At 43.9% G+C, this 18,852-nt stretch overlaps 1 protein-coding gene across 1 annotated transcript in view; it reads left to right on the top strand.

The window, feature by feature from the left end:
• The window catches only part of LOC130102323 (nuclear GTPase SLIP-GC-like), a 96,149-nt gene extending 79,375 nt beyond the window's left edge, over positions 1-16,774 (top strand). The window contains exons 9-18 of the mRNA XM_056268318.1: positions 2,619-2,702; positions 2,802-2,892; positions 3,047-3,183; positions 3,282-3,455; positions 10,534-10,691; positions 11,235-11,358; positions 15,596-15,704; positions 16,054-16,187; positions 16,276-16,360; positions 16,503-16,774. Of these exons, the coding sequence (XP_056124293.1) occupies positions 2,619-2,702; positions 2,802-2,892; positions 3,047-3,183; positions 3,282-3,455; positions 10,534-10,691; positions 11,235-11,358; positions 15,596-15,704; positions 16,054-16,187; positions 16,276-16,360; positions 16,503-16,558 (1,152 nt within the window). The 3' untranslated portion in view covers positions 16,559-16,774. The remainder of the gene's footprint in view (positions 1-2,618; positions 2,703-2,801; positions 2,893-3,046; positions 3,184-3,281; positions 3,456-10,533; positions 10,692-11,234; positions 11,359-15,595; positions 15,705-16,053; positions 16,188-16,275; positions 16,361-16,502) is intronic.
• Positions 16,775-18,852: the final 2,078 nt, after the last annotated feature.

Below are 18,852 nucleotides of genomic sequence, written 5' to 3'. Positions count from 1 at the left end.
AGGTTCTGTATTCATAAAACGAGGCATTGGAAAGTTTGTAAGTACATCAGGAGTTTATTTAAATAACACTTGCCTGATGGCTTATGCTACCGCTAACCCAGACGTCGAGGTCACTTCCGTGATTTGGGAAAAGCCCGTAAAAGTCCTGGCAGAAAGCGTGCATAAGGATGTAGTGTAACGACGCCAAGTAAAACATTTTTTTTTTTAAAGTTTTATAAATGCTTGTATTTTCAGATCAACACTTAAAAAGTATTTAGAATATCATCCAGTTATCAATAAATTTCTATGGAGTGTTATATTCACTAGCTTTTCCCTTACACTTGTGAGTTTTGCAAAGAACTTTTACAGGCTTTTCCCAAATCACGAAAGTGACCTTGAGCTCTAATTTTAATAATGTTCGACCAAGGGAAAAAAAGCTTCTGGTAGGGTGTTTAGCTCAAGAAGTGTCGAGAATAACCTGTGCTCTACAATGTGAAGGTAGGCTACAGCCAGGGGCAATACAGTATGAAGCAGTTTTTGTTTTCGACGCGCTGTACGCAGTAAACCAATGACAACAGACTGAGCTGTCTGGCCAATCAGAGCAGAGTAGCTCATGGAAAGGAGGGATTTAGAGAGATTTCTTTCATCTGACGAGTCTTTTGAGAATCATTGAAAATGTGGTGATGTGCAAATGTATATTATGAGGAAATGAAACCGTGCAAATGTATATTATGAGGAAATGACCTTTGATGCATGTAAACCTGTTGTAGGAGACTCCAAAACAACATTAGGAAACTTTAAAATAGCATAATAGTGGCACTTTAAGAGGAAAAGGTGAATCTGTTATAAAGTGCACAAGTTTTACATAAATATTGGTATATTTTAATAGAAACTTTTGAAGATAAATAAAAGGGGCATTGAAATTCCACATTGTCACAAACTGCTCCGAGACACAAAGGTTGAGGATCCAAATGCAGTTTATTTGAGTAATCCAGAATCATAATCAAACACAGGCAAAGGGTCGAGCACAGTAGGCTAAGGCAGTCCAAAAAACAAGCAGGGGTCAGAGGCAAAAAGGGAAGCCAAGAAATAGGCAAAAATCCAAGAGACAATGAAACCAGGGAGAATGCTCAGAAATGCAGTATAAACACTAAACAAGACTTCGCAGATAATGAATGAGAAAACCAGGCTTATATGGGGTGAGTTAAACAAGATAATGAGACACAGGCAGCCATCTTGTCCAAAGACACAGGCATGGCGGCGGCCATCTTGTCCAAGGATTCATGGGTTGGAGTCGATGTGGGAAGTGCCCACACACTCAAAATCGCCGTGGCGACTATGATGAGTGCTGTCTTTTCCAGAACTGACTCGGGCTCAGCAGGCACGACGTGAAAAAGCTCAGGCTCAGCAGGCACAACGTGAAGAAGCTCAGGCTCGGCAGGCAGGACGTGAAGAAGCTCAGGCTTGGCAGGCATGACGTGAAGAAGCTCAGGCTCGGCAGGCATGACGTGAAGAGGCAGACATGGGCATGCTGATGATTGTGGTGGGCCAAGCTCCGTGGCCACTGGATCTTGGAGTGTGATGCCCCTCCCCAAAAAATATTTAGGGGACACGTCCTCCTCAACAGTGTAGGATGAACCACTCAAAAGCAGGGCATAATCCAAAAAGTCACTGAACGACCCTCAAGGAGCATCGTGGATTAACTTGTCCTTGAGCAGATGGTTAAGCCGTAACAGAAAAAGTCGATGAGAGCACAATCTGGCAGTTCAGAAACATTTGCAATGTCCAGGAAAATATGTGCTCTTCAAGGGTGCGGTTACCTCTGCGCAGGCGGACTAACTCAACAGCTGGATCCATATTGGCGAAGTCTTCTATCACAAACTGCTCTGAGACACAGACACAAAGGTTGAGGATCCAAATGCAGTTTATTTGAGTAATCCAGAATCATAATCAAACACCAGTAAAGGGTCAAACACAGGAAGGCAGTCCAAACAAACAGGCAGGGGTCAGAGGTAAAAAAAAAAAAGAATCCAAAAAACAGGAAAAGAACCAAGAGTCAATGAAACCAGGGAGAATGCTCAGAAATGCAGTAAACAAAACTTCACAGATAATGAATGAGAAAACCAGGCTTATATGTGGTGAGATAAACAAGATAATGAGACACAGGTGAATGTGATAATGGATGAAGAGTCCGGGCAGTAAGTTATGGGAAATGTAGTTTGTGAGGGAATGACAATAGTCTGATGTGGAGTGCCCTCTGGAGGCTCTCAAGGGCACTCCAGCTGGTGACCTTTACACACAGATACTATTTATATATATTAAAGTGCCTTATAAAATTAAAAAATATTTAAAAATATATTTAGAAATATTTAATAAAAATTAAGTTAATTTTATATAATAATTAATAATTCAATTAATTTCATTTTTTAAATGTCCATTTATTATTCTATAAAAAATAACTCAAAATATTATCTGAGCTTACTCACGTTGTCGATAATGCTGTTTTTACTTCTCCACTAATTTTCAGTATTATATGCAGTTTTAATATTCAGCCATTTAAACTGATTTCATATTTGACCTATACTATTAACCCCATATAGCCCCTATAAAAACATGTTTTAAAAAAATATATTTTTCAGGTACAGAAAAAAGTGTGCATACTTCATAGAAATGACCATGCCAAGACAAGGGTGAAAGAAAAGTTTGAAAATTCTGAAATCAAGGTACCATCATTTTTGATAAATTCTAATTATGCCTGATTCTCTTCTTATTTAATTACTTGTATGTATATATATATATTATTTATGTTTTTTTTTTTTTAGAAAAGATTCAGCAGTGTTTTTCTTCAAGTATTTACTGTAAGCTCCAATGCATTCTTCGACATCAGTTTCAATCTGAAATCTATCGAAACAGGTAAAAACTCCTTTTTACTAGGGCAAAAAATCCATACATGAAGTAAAAGCCTGTTTTGTAATTAATTGCATATTTTAAATCAATCTGAAATTTAAGTATTTTACAAGCAAGACCAATCACTGACCAAATGAGTCCATATCACACTCTTCTGTAGAAATCCCAAGGCTGCAGGATGATCTGAGGATTCTTAATAAGAACATTAACAGAGAGCTGACCAGAGATTATGTCAATGAAGCAAAGGGAGTTTTGTCCTTGATCCAAAGTGTCCAGCTGGATTCAGACAAGAAAACGGTATGTAGCAAAATTCTTGTCATTTTACATGCAGATGTTTTCAGAATGATGCCTGTATCTATTATGTAATTCACTACGGTTGTATGAATGTGTTTTAGGCTGAAATGAAAGTCAGTATCCGCAAAACAATTGAAGAGAACCTAACGAAGGCACTACATGAACTGGACAATCGTTTTGAGACCATTTATAATGATCTGGAGCAGTGTCTCTCAAAGGGAGTGGAAGATTCAGTGCAATCATGTGTTACTTCCACAAAGGCATTAATAGCACCTGTGAGTGTGATTTAAACTCTATCTCGGCCGACTTTCAACATGCTTTGTATTGTTACAATGTCAGTAGTATATGTAAATTAATAATATTTACTCTTTCTCTGTTACCTGGACCGAGAAATTCCTGTTTATTTCACAACAAAGGTCCACCAGATGACGTGTTTTACTTTTGCCAGCTCCAGCTTTAAATACACAGAGAATGTGCAATTGAGTATGATAACCATCGGTCTGGTCAGAAATGACTTTGACATTAATATATTATTAAATAATCCAGGTGCTTTTACAAGCATACAAATTAAAATAACATCATTAAAAGAAAATAATACTGGTAATTCTTCTGCAGGATCATTAATTTACTGATTACAGATAAATTACAACGTAAACTGTAACATTTAATTAAAGTATTTAGCAGAGATCGCGTTACACATTTAATTATACGTCAAGTGATCACTCTTGAATCACTACATATCCGCTTACGAGCCTCGCCACTCTTGTCTGTCTCCTCTGTCAGGACGCGGCTTATGACCATGCCCCCACACCGGGATGCTCCACCTCGCACGTCCGGGCCCATTCCACCTCGCTGCCCCATCGTGGGTACGTCTGTGGTTCACATGACCCCGCTGGTTAAGTTTTTGGAGCTTCCCAATCTGTCCTGCTGGCTCGTGAGAACCATCAGGCTCTGCTATGCGATTCAGTTTGCACGGTCTCCTCCCCGCTTCCGGGGAATCCGCTATACCCTTCACAGGCTTCTATTCAAGATGTTGACAGCCTAACGCATTTTCGAATGTGGTCATCCGTTGGATTGGTTTGCAGCAATCGACCTGAAGGACGCGTACTCTCATGTCTCCATTCTTCTTCGACACATACCGTTTCTTAGGTTTGCTTTAGAGGTGCAGGCATACCAGTACACGGTTCTCCCATTCGGGTTAGCCCTGTCCCCTCGCGTCTTCAGTCTTCAGTCTTAAGTCGTCAAGGCAGCCCTTGTGTCACTCCGGCAACACAGGGTTCGCATCCTGAACTATCTCGACGACTGGCTGCTCCTAGCTCACTCTCAAGACCAGGTTTGTGAACACAGGGATCTGGTGCTCCGGGACTTTGACTATTTGGGCCTTCGGGTCAACTGGGAAAAGAGCAAACTATCCCCCGTGCAGAGGATCTCTTTTCTCGGTATGGTCGACTCGGTCGCCATGTGCGTGCAGCTTACGAGCGACCGCACGCAGTCACTGCTGAATTGCCTGAGTCAATTCTAGAGCAAGAGTGTGGTTCCACTGAAGTTTTTTCAGAGGCTCTTGGGGGACATGACGTCCGCAGCGGCAGCCCCGCTCGGACTGATTCATATGAGGCCGCTTCAGCACTGGATTCGCAATCGAGTCCCGAGATGGGCATGGTAACCAGGCACGCCCCGAGTACCAGTACCAGTACCAGTTACTGCCGTCAGACCTTCACCCCATGGTCGAACCTTTCCTTTCTACGGGACCTCCATGTATGGCTTCTGGACGGAACGCGGCAGGTTTGAGTACCCTACCAACTCCGGTGGTGGCTACCATCACTTCTGCTAGGGCCATGTCTACTCGACATGTCTATGCGTTGAAGTGGAACCTCTTCATCACCTGGTGTTCTTCTCGCCAAGAAGACCCCAGAAAATGCCCGATCAGTGTCATGCTTTCCTTCCTGGAAGATGGGTTGGAGCCAAGGCTGTCTTCCTCCACCCTCAAAGTGTATGTTGCCGGTATCGCCGCACATTACGATACAGTTGAAGGTACGTCTGTGGGGAAGCATGACCTTGTCATCAGGTTCCTTAGAGGAGCGTGGAGACTAAATCCTCATCACTTTCCTATTGTACCCTCTTGGGACCTCGCAGTGGTGTTATCTGCCCTGCACAGAGCTCCCTTTGAGCTATTGCGATCAGTGGAGCTTAAAATACGGTCTATGAAGACAGCTCTCCTGGTTGCTTTGGCCTCCCATCAAGAGGGTAGGGGACCTGCAGGCATTTTCGGTTGACGAAGCGTGCCTGGAATTCGGGCCACGTGATCCTGAGACCCCGGCCTGGATACGTGGCCAAGGTTCCCACCACTCCTTTCAGGGATCAGGTGGTGAACCTGCAATCGTGCCCTCGGAGGAGGCAGACCCAGCCTTGGCACTGCTCTGTCCAGCACGCACCCTCCGTGCTTACGTAGACAGAACGCAGTGTTTCAGGACCTCAGACCAGCTCTTTGTCTGTTATGGTGGGAAGCTGAAGGGAAAGGCTCTCTCCAAGCAAAGGTTGTCTCACTGGATAGTGGATGCCATTGCTTTGGCATACCAGCAGTGTGGCTTCCACACCCAGAGTTTGGCTTCCTCTTGGACTCTAGCGCACGACGCCTCACTGATAGACATCTGCAGAGCTGCAGGCTGGGTGACACCCAAGACAATTGCGAGATTCTACAATCTCCGAGTGGAGCCAGTGTCCTCTCTAATGTACTCGCCCCCAGTGGCCAGTAACAGGACCCGCTCATCGCTTGCTCGCCATTCCACTCCTCGGACAGGATACGTGTGATATTTCACTCACTGTTCCTCCTACACTGATGATGCCGTCACCAGAGTGCATGCCCGGTTGGTCAGCCCTGATTGCGAACCCCAGCGTGTAGATTTAAGGTCTGCATTGCAATACAGAATCTATAGTGGCTCGGATCTCGCGTTTGCCAAGGCAGCGTGTAGATTACTGGTCTACTCTGCAATAAAGATTCTGTGACTGGGATCTCGCATTTGTCGAGGCAGTGCGTAGATTTAAGGTCTGCATTGCAATACAGAATCTATAGTGGCTCGGATCTCGCGTTTGCCGAGGCAGCGTGTAGATTACGGGTCTACTCTGCAATAAAGATTCCGTGACTGGGATCTGGCGTTTGCCGAGGCAGCGGGTAGATTTAAGGTTTGCATTGCAATACAGAATCTATAGTGACTCGAATCTACGCAGCGCGTAGATTACGGGTCTACAATAAAAGGGACACAATCTGTGAAATAATACTGTTTGAGTGCGAGGCATTCACAGTCAGTTCCTGAGGGTGCTGGCAGTGTTCATTGAGAAATATCTCGACGCGTAGGTCTAAATAAACCGCTGTCGGATGTTTCAGCCTCGCACCTGTTGACTTTCCTCTCGAGGGATGAAAGCCAAATATATTGTTATGGCTCGATTCTCGCGTTTGCTGAGGCAGCGTGTAGATTACGAGACTGTAAATAATATTAAAACAGTATGGTGTTTATGGCTGCATTTAATTCTGAGGAATTAAAATGATGAGCAGCGAACGTCGAAAATCGTTTAAAATTTTTCCCTGCCGGTCCTCCGCTTCAGGGTATCGAAAACAAGACGAAAATAGCAGGGCTGTCCCCCCCGTGGAGGGATGAGCGAGAATCGCTCCTCTGCGGAGGCCTCAGGAAATCGATGTTTGTATCCAGCGTCAAACACGCTTCGGGACACATCGGTTTTCAGCGAATGCACGCAACAGTGTCCGCCACAAAGGCTTGCGGCCAGGCAGTGTGCGCGTCCGCACATCGGAAACTGTTTTCGATTTATTCCCTGCCGGTTTTCCGCTTCAGGGTGTCGAAAACGAAACCGAAAGAGCCTCCCATCTGGGAGCCCTCAGGAAAACGATGTCTGTATCCCGCCCTAAGTGCGCTTCGGGACAGATCGGTTTCCAGCGAACGCACGCTGCTCTGTCTGCCCCACAGGCTTGCGGCCAGGCAGCGCTCGCGTCCGCACATCGATAATCGTCTCGCCCAAACCCTGCCGGAGAGCCGCTTCAGGGTATCGAGAACGAATCTCGAACGATACACGAAGCCAGTCTTGAGAGGCTGGTTCCCTTGGGGTACAGACTGCAGTTCAGTTTCCACCCACCAAAGTTCAACTGGGTGATCTGGACTGTAGTCGACCCAAAGCAGGGTCGGGTATTGGAACAAGAAGTAAACTCCCTACTGGTAAAGGAGGCTATAGAACGTATTCCTCCGCCAGACAGGGAGTCCGGGTTTTACAGCCGCTCAGGGCCGTAGCTAGAGGATTCGGGGCCCCCTGAAAAAATATTGATGTGGGCCCCCACCACCCTCCACCAATATCATATACTGTACAATAGATGAACATGGAGGCCCACCCACATAACAGAAGATGGTGATGTTGTTGTAAAACCTTTATTTTAAAAGTTAAATGTTTATATAAAAATTACAACTAATAAAAACTAACAAAAAAGCAAGAAATTGTTAAATAATAATAAAACCAATTTTTAAAAAGTAATAATTTTTTTCCCCATCAGTCTGTTATAATTCATAAATCAAAAAGTAAACATTTAGAAATTGACAAGAATGCAGTCTAATTAAAAAAATAAAACCATTCATTGTCTTATTTTTTTATAAAGATAATATGGAACTGGTAATATTATTAAATAAAGCGAATACATTTATTAGGGCTGCACGATTTGGGCCAAAATGATAATCACGATTATTTTGATCAATATTGAGATCACGATTAATTATCACGATTATTTGTTGATTTTAACCAAAACAAATTTTGTCACATAGGCTAATTATAACTGCTTTCACGTCCATATTGTGCTACGTTCCTGCTAATGTACAACTATGTGCATCAAAATAAAATAGGTCCTCTTATTCACTAGAATTCAGTGCATCTCCTTAAAGAATAAATAAAAATAAAGAAAACAATAAAGAAAATGTAGCAAAACTTCAACAGGGCACTATTTTACATTGTGTAAATATATTTTAGGAAGCAAAATGTAAACTTGCATTGTACCTGCATAATGGATGTGAATAAAACGTGCAAAATATACAATCAATAAAAAACAAATATTCCATAACAGAATGTAACCAAATGAGAACATTTCAAGGCAGAACTACACTATGGAAGTTCGATTAATGGATGAAATTCAGAGTCATTGTTATTTGACGCTTAAGAAATGTAAAATGTTGTGGTACAGTGTCAGTGATTTAGTTGTGAAGTCTTACTGCATAACTTGAATCTATTTAATCCTCCATATGAAAGTTTATGTGCTCGAATTATTTCTATTTATTAAACAATAGTTCAAAACAAGACGTTTGTAGTAGGATATGATTATTGGAGTCCATTAATCGAACTTCCACATGCCTCTTATATAGTAATTATATATTACTATGTAGTATGTACCAATTTACTAATGCTCACACGACGGTCTCTCACGCGCACTGTCACTCGGTCTCTCTCGCGCGCAGACACAATCAGTATCTCTCGCGCGCTGGCGCTCGCACGCAGACACACTCGGTATCTCTCGCGCACTTTCGAGCGCGCACTTGGACACTCGCTCGCGCGCAGATACTCGGTCTCTCTCGCGCACTCTCTCAGATAGTGGTTTACAGAGCGCTAGATTGGCTTTGCAAAAAAAAAAAAACTTTGGAGCAAGCATTCTGTGAACGGAATGAGGCATTTTAAATATTGCTCGATCGCGCGAATTTGATCGTGGGAAGCCAAAATCGTGATCGTGATTAAAATTCGATTAATCGTGCAGCCCTAACATTTATTCATCCAAGTGCAGTGTGTTGTATTCGTGTTTTCTCGATGTTTTAAATATCATCAGCCGGCAGGTCAGATGCATAATGCAATGCGTCGTGACTTGTGTAATTTTTTTAAAACTCTAGTTATAATAGTGTAAAAAGACAGGAATTTAGACCACGTAATCATTCGGTCGATTGCGGCGCGCACCGATAATAACAAATGACTGTACACGGCAGACTGTAGACGGAAGTTTTCTAATTCCCAGCGAAATAACAATAACCGGTCTTTAAGAACGTCTTGATCGACTGGGATACAACCACTCTCCTTGCCTCCCTCTCCGTCTTTTCATGGCATTTCTGGTACCTGATTTATGTTTTCTTTTCCCCGACATTTTTCAGTCAGTCAGTCTCCTGCTCTTCCACCAAGTTCATCGTTAACTTCAGGCTGCCGCCTCAACTCTGATTGGTTCTGTTCACGAGCTGGGGTGGGACTTACAATTTTATTGGGTCCATCTGATGTTTGTCACTGACTCTGACTGAATAATTAATAAATACTTAGGTCGGACTAAACCATTTTTATGGAGGTAAGAGAAGCAGATATTTGGACAAATATTTACCCAAATTGCACGTTTTTGTGGTTTTCATTTAAATCTCAGGCATACAACTAATGTAAATATTAGAATTATTCATACTACAGGGGCCTAAATAGTATAACTGCTGGATTTTGTGGGGCCCCCTGGGCAGCGGGGGCCCCTATAATTGTCAACACCTTTCACCCCACTAGCGACGGCCCTGCAGCCGCTACTTCATAGTTCCCAAGAAGGATGGGGGGTTGCGTCCAATAATAGATCTCAGGCACTTGAATCGGTCTCTGAGGAGATTCAGGTTCAAGATGCTCACAATCACAGCCATCGTGAGTCAGATCCAGTTCGAGGACTGGTTCGTCACGATAGATCTGAAGGACGCATACTTCCATATTTCCATCCTTCCATGTCACAGGAAGTTCCTGAGGTTCGCTTTCGGGGGCGAAGCGTACCAATATCGGGTTCTTCCCTTCGGCCTAGCTCTCTCCCCTCGCACCTTCACCAAGTGCATGGATGCAGCGCTGGCTCCGCTGAGACTCCAGGGCATCCGTGTACTCAATTATATCGACGACTGGCTAATATTGGCCAAGTCGTGCGAGATGGCAGTTCGGCATCGAGATGTCGTTCTGGCCCATATCAGGTGCCTGGGGCTCAGACTCAACACGAAGAAGAGTGTGTTGACACCCCCCCCAGAGGACTACGTTCCTGGGAATTATATGGGACTCCACGGCGATGCGGGCACAAATGTCTCCCGCACGCGTGGAGTCCATACGGGCGATGGTCTCCAGAGCGAAGCTAGGCCACAACCTCACTGTGAAGCAGTTTCAGAGATTGCTGGGGCTCATGGCAGCAGCGTCCAGCGTCATACCTTTTGGACACATGAGACCCCTACAGTGGTGGTTGAGAGCCAAAGGGTTTTTCCCGAGGGGAAATCCGTTCCGTATGATCAGGGTTTGAACACCATTTGTATTTATTTTATTGTCAATCAGAAAAAAGATAGAAGAGGATTCCATAAAACCCTTCAAGCTTTGTGTAAGAATCACGGGTGCTTTATGCCAAGAAAAATGGATCAAGACCTAGATCTGAATAAGAAATTGGTGAAACCCCTGCATGAATCCATTGATGAAGATTTCAATTTGATATTTCCGTAAGTTCTGTTTTCTTATTTTATTGTCTTCCTTTGTTTAGTTGAAAAAATATATATAATGAAAACACTTTACAATGTATGGTCAATGTTTAGCGCATCAGCATAAGAAGTTACAGATATGTATACAACAGTTATAGTTTCAGTCCTTGAATCTGATTGGGCAAGTGGCATTCAAAGTGTGCCAATATAGGACTAGTGTCACAGGGAAATTTTCACTGCTTGTATCACTCTGCTTGTCTCTGTTGGCACATTATTCTACAAAGAATGTAAGTCTGTGTAATGGTGGGGATTATTCAGTAATTTCAATAGAGGTACAAGCAACCATTCATTCAACCTATCCATGCAAAAATGCTGATCCATTCAGGAATGAATCAAGTAGCTAAAACTATTTGAAATGTAGTCCTTAACCAGTAAAAAGCATGAAATGACTGGGGTGTCACAGGATTCCTTTGTGTAATTCTTTTATCGCATTATGTCTGAAGGAAGACAACAATACTCTAAAAAAGTTTACAAAAAAATATCTTTGTTTTCTCTTGGCTTTAGTGTGAGTGGAAAAACAGGAAGGTCAGTGCAGGAACAGATTGACAAATTCAGTATCATCCAGAATGACTCTGCTAACCCTGGACCTCCCACATTACGTCACATTCAGAACTTCATCAAAATAGAGGTAAGTTCAGTTGTCCTCTTGTGGGCACTCAGGGGGCTTAATCTGAACCTGGTCCTCTATTAATTCTACTAAAGTCTATGTGAATCCTTGTTCCTTATAAACTGTTTTTGCTACTATACTTTTAAAAGGATAGTTCACCCAAAATTTTTTATTAATTTTCTCACCCTAATGTCATTCCAAACCCGTATGAGTTCCGTACTTCTGTAGACCATGAAAGAGAATATTTTGAGGGTTTTTTTTCATACAGTGGTTGTCAATGGTTACCCAACTGTTTGGTCACCAACATTATTCAAAATATCTTTGTGTTGAGGTTCAGTGTGGGTGGAAGGAAGAAGACAGTGGTCAGCGTGACTGGGACTCACGATTTATTCAAATAAAAGCAGAAAACAAAAGAAAGGTGCACACTTGCACGTTCACTGTGTCACCTGGGTGACACAGCACAACAATCAACAAAAACACGATCGACAAAAAGCTTGCAGGCTGGATTTCCCTTTTTCCTCAGCAGCACGCCGTGCCTTGAACGGTGAGAATCTCTTTTGGGATTCCCACCCGGGAGATTAATTGAAACAGTGCACCCGCGACGCTTTTAGCGGAGATACTGCGGAGTGGCACTGCTTCAGGGTACCGCATTGCATAATCCACCAGGACTAAAGCAAAGTGGTGCCCTCGTGCAGACTGTTCTCATGGCCCGATGAGGTCCATGCCAATTCGTTCGAAGGGGACCTGCATTAAGGGAAGTGGGCACAAAGGTGCATTTGGGTTGGCCGGGGGATTCACTAACTGACATTCACGACAAGAGGCGGACCACTTGCGCACATTCTCGTGAATGCCCGGCCAGAAGAACCGGGCCATGAGATGGTTTAGTGTAGCCGTTTGTCCTAATTGCCCGGTCATTGGATTACAGTGAGCTGTCTGGAAAAGCATTTCCCGGCGGCTTTTTGGTACCAATAACTGAGTTGTATCCTGCTTTGACTGGGTGTCTTGGGTCACCCGATACAACTTATCTTTTAAGTTTGTAAAATAGAGATAGGAGAGCGGTTGGTCTGGGTGGAGCAGCTGGCCGTCGATAGAGCGGACCTGATCAAAGGCATGTTTCAGCGTTTCATCCTGGGACTGCTCCTGGGGAAAATCATCGCGCTCTGTGAGGATGGTTCTCTCCAGAGCGCTCTCTTCCCCTGGAACAGCTCCCAGAGGTCCCGGCTCAGCTTCTCCCACCTGAGCAACTGCCGCCTTCCTCTTGTCTCTTTTTGGCCAATAGGCATCCGCACAAAAATACCCTAATCATTTATTAAAGGCTGTCCAATTGGTCCCCAAAATTAGCAGATGCCTGAAGTGCGGGTTAACTGCCACCTCTACTCTATGTTTTTGTCCCCTAAATTGAATGTCCACGGGCAATATCGGATAGTTTACCACCTCCCTGTGCACACACCATACCTTAACCATGCGGCTATTATCCAATGCCCTAGGTTGAATCAGGCTTTGATGAATGGAGGTTTGGTTACACCCTGAATCCACCAAAGCCTGAAACGTATCCCCCTTGATACTCACTGGTATCTGGTACAGGCCAGCTTGATCGGAGGCAGCCTGTGGTGCGTCGGGGACCCGGATCAGTATCCCCACCTCCATCACCGGACACGATCAATGAAGTGCAACAGGCCGGCCCAGGCAGAGAGCAGTGGCGCGGCTGAAAAGGTGAAGTGGCCGATGGTCGAGCCCGCCCCCCGGGGAGGGGCCCTGGGCGTTGGAGCAGGATCCGCCGGGGTCCCCGTTCTCCACCTCGGCACCGGCCGGGGCGTAAGCCCCCCACGAGACCTGGGAGGGGGACAGGCTTAGAGAGGGGACTGGAGAGAGAGGGGGAAAAGAGAAAGAGAGAGAGAGAGAGAGAGAGAGAGAGAGAGAGAGAGAGAGAGAGAGAGAGAGAGAGAGAGAGAGAGAGAGAGAGAGAGAGAGAGAGAGAGAGAGAAGCAGATGGCAGGGGTTCGCCAACCCCTGGGCACGCCACCATCTGGTCCTCCGCCAGTTGGATGACCTGGCTCAGCGACGTTATCCCCGGGCCTCGGCAGACCTCTCAAAAAGATCCAGGAAGGCCTCCGGATCGTCCTGGGAGCCCCTTTTATTGAGAGTTAGGGGCAGGGCTGAGGCCGTAGCTGGAGAGGGGGCGGCCCAAATCTCCTGGTCCATCCAGCTCCGGTCTTCCTGCTGACCTCGGAGGAGCATCTTGAAACACTGGTCCTGCTTCTTCCTTTACGGCCAGCAGGGCTCGATGTTGTTCTTGGTGAAGACCCGCGAGCGATTGAATGATGTCCGCAAATGGCGTTCCTGGCTGGGTCTGCATGATTGCGGCGGCGATCTTCTCCCTTCCCGGGTTTCGGCACCAGTTTGATGAGGTTCAGTGTGGGTGGAAGGAAGAAGACAGGGGTCGGCGTGACCGGGACTCACGATTTATTCAAATAAAAGCAGAAAACAAAAGAAAGGTGCACACTTGCGCGTTCACCGTGTCACCTGGGTGACACAGCACAACAATCAACAAAAACACGATCGACAAAAAGCTTGCAGGCTGGATTTCCCCTTTTCCTCAGCAGCACGTGAGTTCCCAGTCCAACTCTCTCTCTCACTCTCACTCTCACTCTCACTGTAAATGTTGACAGAATTTTCATTTTTGGGTGAACTATCCCTTTAACCCTCTGGGATCGGCAATCACGCCGGCACGATCGCTTTTTTTCTTATCAGTGCAAAAGAGACTCAAAATACTCGGTTGATTTCGATCTTACATATAAGTGTTATATATCATTAGATCCTGTTAAGTGTCTATTTTTTATGGATACTCACAATAAAAACAAAGTGTTGTGCTTTTCGTCAAATAAAGAAAAACAAACATGATGTGAGTTCTGCGTTCTCTCTGTCAGTGAAGTCCATTCTGAAACGCGTCGGAAAATTAACTGTAACTCCGCGAATACTTGTCATACAGGCACGAGACATATGTCTTTATAAAGCTTGCATTCTCTTCTTTTACATGAAGTAATTTATTTAAAAAAACAAATATTCTCAGTTTATGTAATCCGTTTGAAACGAAGGAGATGTCCAGTTTTTTCTTCTCCCTTCATTATCTTTAAGACTACCAAGTAAATAACCTCTGTGTAGGGAGGCCAACCAGTTGGTGTGGAAAAGGGAAATGACGTGCTGTACAAAAAGTTGACACAAAATCCAAAAATGGTGTTTAATTGAATGGTGCTAAAATATTTACAGTGCAGGATAAAACAATAATAAATAAAAACTGTACAAAAAGAAAACAAAACAGCAACAATGTGCTAATTTTGGCTAAACCAAATGGCCCAAGTTCGCAGCACTGCTCAGTGAGGAGTCTACAATCAGAACTGAAATCCTTCTTCTTCTTCTTCTTTTGTGTTTTTTGGCGGTTGGCAAACCAGCTTGAGGTGCATTTCTGCCACCTACTGGGATGGAGTGTGAAGCCTCGATGAACGAAAAAAAAAAAAAAAAACGATATCCTTCTAATCAAATCTACAACCATTAACAGAGAAAGAGTTTAACAACAAATGAAATGGCAAAAACAACTGTTTCTAAATCCTCTTTGACATCACACCAAAATGGTAGCTTCCACAGGAAATGATGTGGCTGTTGCTTTAAAAAGCACTTTAACCTAGATTATGGGTTTGGTTGTACAGGGTTTGAATCGGAAGTTTAACTGCAATAAGGTTTGTGGAAAAATAAAGGTAAATTATCCTATGAATTATTGTGCGTTCTGGCATTCTGTTCTTTTAGAAAAATAATGACAAACTTTAAAAAAAACTATAAAGAGTTGAAAACTATAACAAAACACAGCAGTAACAAACTTAAACTGAACAAAACAAAAACTACATAACACCTTCCTGATGTGTACACAGCTATTAATTTTGCAGGCAATGCACAGTACCAGTGAAATGGGTGTATGTTTGTAAGTCCAAGTTCATAGAGTCACCAGGTTAACCTGTGTCTCTCTACATTTGAATTGATTAAAAATAATAGTCAGGTTCAGGTCTGCTGACTGATCCAATAAAGTTGACACTGCCCTAACATCATCTTTGTAAAGCTGCATTACATTGTGACAGGTCCATAAACCACTGAATGCTGAAATGTACTGAACAAACTGTTCATGTAATGCAGTGACTGGTGTAATCGGGTATACCTTGATTAAAAACTAATTCTAAGACTTTTCTGACTTTTTCCCTCCTTCTAAAAGGAAACCAAACTGAAGGCATCGCTAAACAGGGAAATTGTTGAAATAAAGAAAGACATCCATTTGTCAATTAAAAAAACTATTGAGGATGAAATGACTTCCTGCTATGACAGTAAGTGTGTGTGTTAACTGTAACTGTGTTTGTACATAGTTGTGTGTGGGTTAAAATCTGTTTTGGTATTTTCACTGTGAGGTATATGGCATAGTGGTTAAAGATATGGGTTGGTAAAACCCATAATGGGCAATCCATGAGCTGATACATAATCTCAGGTTGCAACTGGGGATATTGTCCCTGAAAAAAAAGTTAACTGTTAAGTTGCACTGGATTTTATTAAATTAAATTGATTTTCAGGTCAAAATGTTATCAATGATTTTTTTTTACAGTTTTATTATAAACACATTTATTGTGCTGATGTGTCTCCATGTCAAATAAAATTAATACTGAATGTTCCTTATTTTAGAAGCTGCAAAGATGCATGGGAAAAAATCCATGCAGAAAAGGCAAGAACTGTTAATAACCACAGTTGATACGATAAAACAAGACATGTTCAACAAGGCAAAAATGAAAGTGCTTAAAAAGTTCAATAACTTAAAGGTACTAATCTCACTTTCATCCTGACAAACATGTTTTAGGACATATATAAAATTATTGAAACTAAATCATCTTTTGTTTCTTTGTGTAGCTGTACATAAAGGATGCTCTTCAATCAGGAGTAAAGAGATCAATGGAAATGTCACTGTCAAAAAACAGCAAAATCAGAATTATGGGTAAGAGAGAATGTCATCCTATTAAACCAAACAAGAGGCTTGTTCAGTGTTCTATTGACTGATTCTTAATCACTACACTCGTTATCACTACATAAATCACTACACAAATGTTTATGACATAGGTTGAATATCTTTTTTCTAGATGTTTCCAAAGAGGCTGAACAACTGGAGAGCCTGTCAGAGCAACTGTCAGAGTAGGTCATCAAGCAATACAATTCCAAGAAAACGTCTCTGTAACTGTAACCCTTGTTCCCTGAGAAGAGAACGAGACGCTGTGTCGTATGAAGACACTTTGGGGAACGCCCTCGGTGCGCAAGCGTCTGAAGCACGTGTTTAACTAGTCTAATCTTGATTGGTGCTGCGTCATGACGTAACATTTGACGTGGCATGTAACGGGCGTACACGGAAGCTACAAAGGGATGCCGGCACACAATATAGTTAGCTTCTGATAGGTCAAAGCAAGTTGCTCTCAGGCATACCAGCATCTCATTCCCTTCTCAGGGAGCAAGGGTTACAGTCGTAACCTGAGACATTCCCTTTCGAGGGAACTCACACTGCGTCGTATGACGACATTTTGGGGAATTAAATACCCACTGCGCCACACCGACTAATGCCTGTCCTAGTGTGAAACTGTCCTGGCACAACTTACAATTAATGCACATGTGAACCCGGCGTAGAAGGAAGATGCAGACTGTAAAACCTCATAAAAGTATGTAGGGTAGCCCAGCCCACAGCATCACATATGTCTTGCAGGGAGCCCCCCGAATGGATGGCTGTAGAAGACTTAATGCTTCTAGTAGAATGAGCCCTTGTGGCCAGAGGTGAAAGAATGCCCTGCAGCTGGTAGGCCAAAGAAATTGCCACAAAAATCCATTTACTGATTGTTTCCTTGGAGGCCGAAGATCCCTTCTTGGGTCACCCAAAGCACACTAATAACTGGTCTGACTTCCTCCATCAAGAAGACATCTGTACATAAATCTCTAAGGCCCACACAGGGCAGAGGAAGTGAAGTCTCTCTTGTTCCGCCGACACATGCTGTGAAGGATGGAAGGCCTGTGAAAACATAGACTGTGCTACATTGGAAGTCACTTTAGGCATGTAGCCTGGTCTAGGATGAAAGATAGCTTTCATCTTCCCATGAGCAAATTCTAGGCAGGGAGGAGACATAGAAAGAGCTTGATGGTCCCCAACTCTCTTAAGGGACATAATAGCCAGCAAGAAAGACATCTTAAGCATCAGATTTTTCTCAGATGCTCCAATGGTTTGAAGGGGGCCAGGGATAACCCCTCGAGAACCACCGCCAGATCCCAGGCATGAGCTGCAGGCCTCATCCTCCACGCCCCACGAAGGAACCGTACTGACAACTGGTGCCTCCCCAGTGGTCCATCTCTTAACGGAGCGTGGAAAGCTGCTATTGCTGCCACGTACACCTTAAGTGTGGGCGGGGGAAGAGCAGTAGAGAAGCTATCTTGGAGGAACTCCAGCACTGAAGCCAGTTAACTGGTTCCAACCCATGCTCTCTACACCAAGAGGTAAATATATTAAATGTCATGTCGTACAGTCTCCTCATGGATGGAGCTCTAGAGTTGAGTATAGTCTCAACAACTCTGGCTGAAAGAGCAGCCTCTATGTACTTAACCCCCTCAGGGCCATACCCACAATTTTCATAACTCCGGTCTGGAGTGATGTATTGTGTCCCTGGCCTGGGAAAGCAGGTCCCTTCTTAAGAGAATCTGCCACAGAAGCCCTGCCAGAAGTGATATTAGATTTTAGAACCATACCCAGGCTGGCCAAAATGGGGCTAGCAAAAGCAGACTGACCCAGTCCCAATGGACCCTCTCTAGAACTCCTGGGAGCAGAGCGATTGGGGGAAATGCACACAGGCGCACATACATTGCTCTGAGAGACAACAGTTTCCTCTGGGACCACAGGAGGATCTGATGGGCCAGTCTGCAAAGAGGCCACAATCTCAGACCCCCCTAGTGATTTATATAGGAGACTGAGACCACCGACATGTTGTCTGTTCGAATAAAACGTGGTGGCCCCTGAGGTCCTGGAGGAAGCTCCTCAGAGCTCTGTATACAGCCAACATCGAGTCCTCCATTTCCCCCACATCGACGCTGAGCACATCCACATCCACATCCTCAGATGCAGACAGCTTGAGCATTGGTCTCCTCCCCTGGTTGGAAGAAGCCACATAGCCAGCGACATCAGACATGACCCAAGCAGTGTGTGTCCCCGTCCGTGATGTATCTGGGACAGGGATGCACACACCACTTGAACTGCTTTTCACTTGCCATTTCACTTTTTTTATATATATATAATTTTTTTCATTTTCACTTTCTAAACAGAGAAACTCCTGACTAGAGATGCACAACACAAAATAGACAGACAGTTTCACATAGAGCGCTTGCTGAAGAGCAGAAGCTAACTCTGTTGTGTGCTGGCGTCCCTGTTGCTTCCGTGTACACAGTCACATGCCATGTCATGAT

Source organism: Rhinichthys klamathensis, unplaced genomic scaffold (genome assembly GCF_029890125.1).
Source record: "Rhinichthys klamathensis goyatoka isolate OS25496 unplaced genomic scaffold, OSU_Roscu_1.1 h1tg000271l_1, whole genome shotgun sequence".
NCBI lineage: Eukaryota > Metazoa > Chordata > Actinopteri > Cypriniformes > Leuciscidae > Rhinichthys > Rhinichthys klamathensis.
Note: the sequence above shows the minus strand (reverse complement) of the source record. Positions and strands in the feature narration are given on the sequence as shown.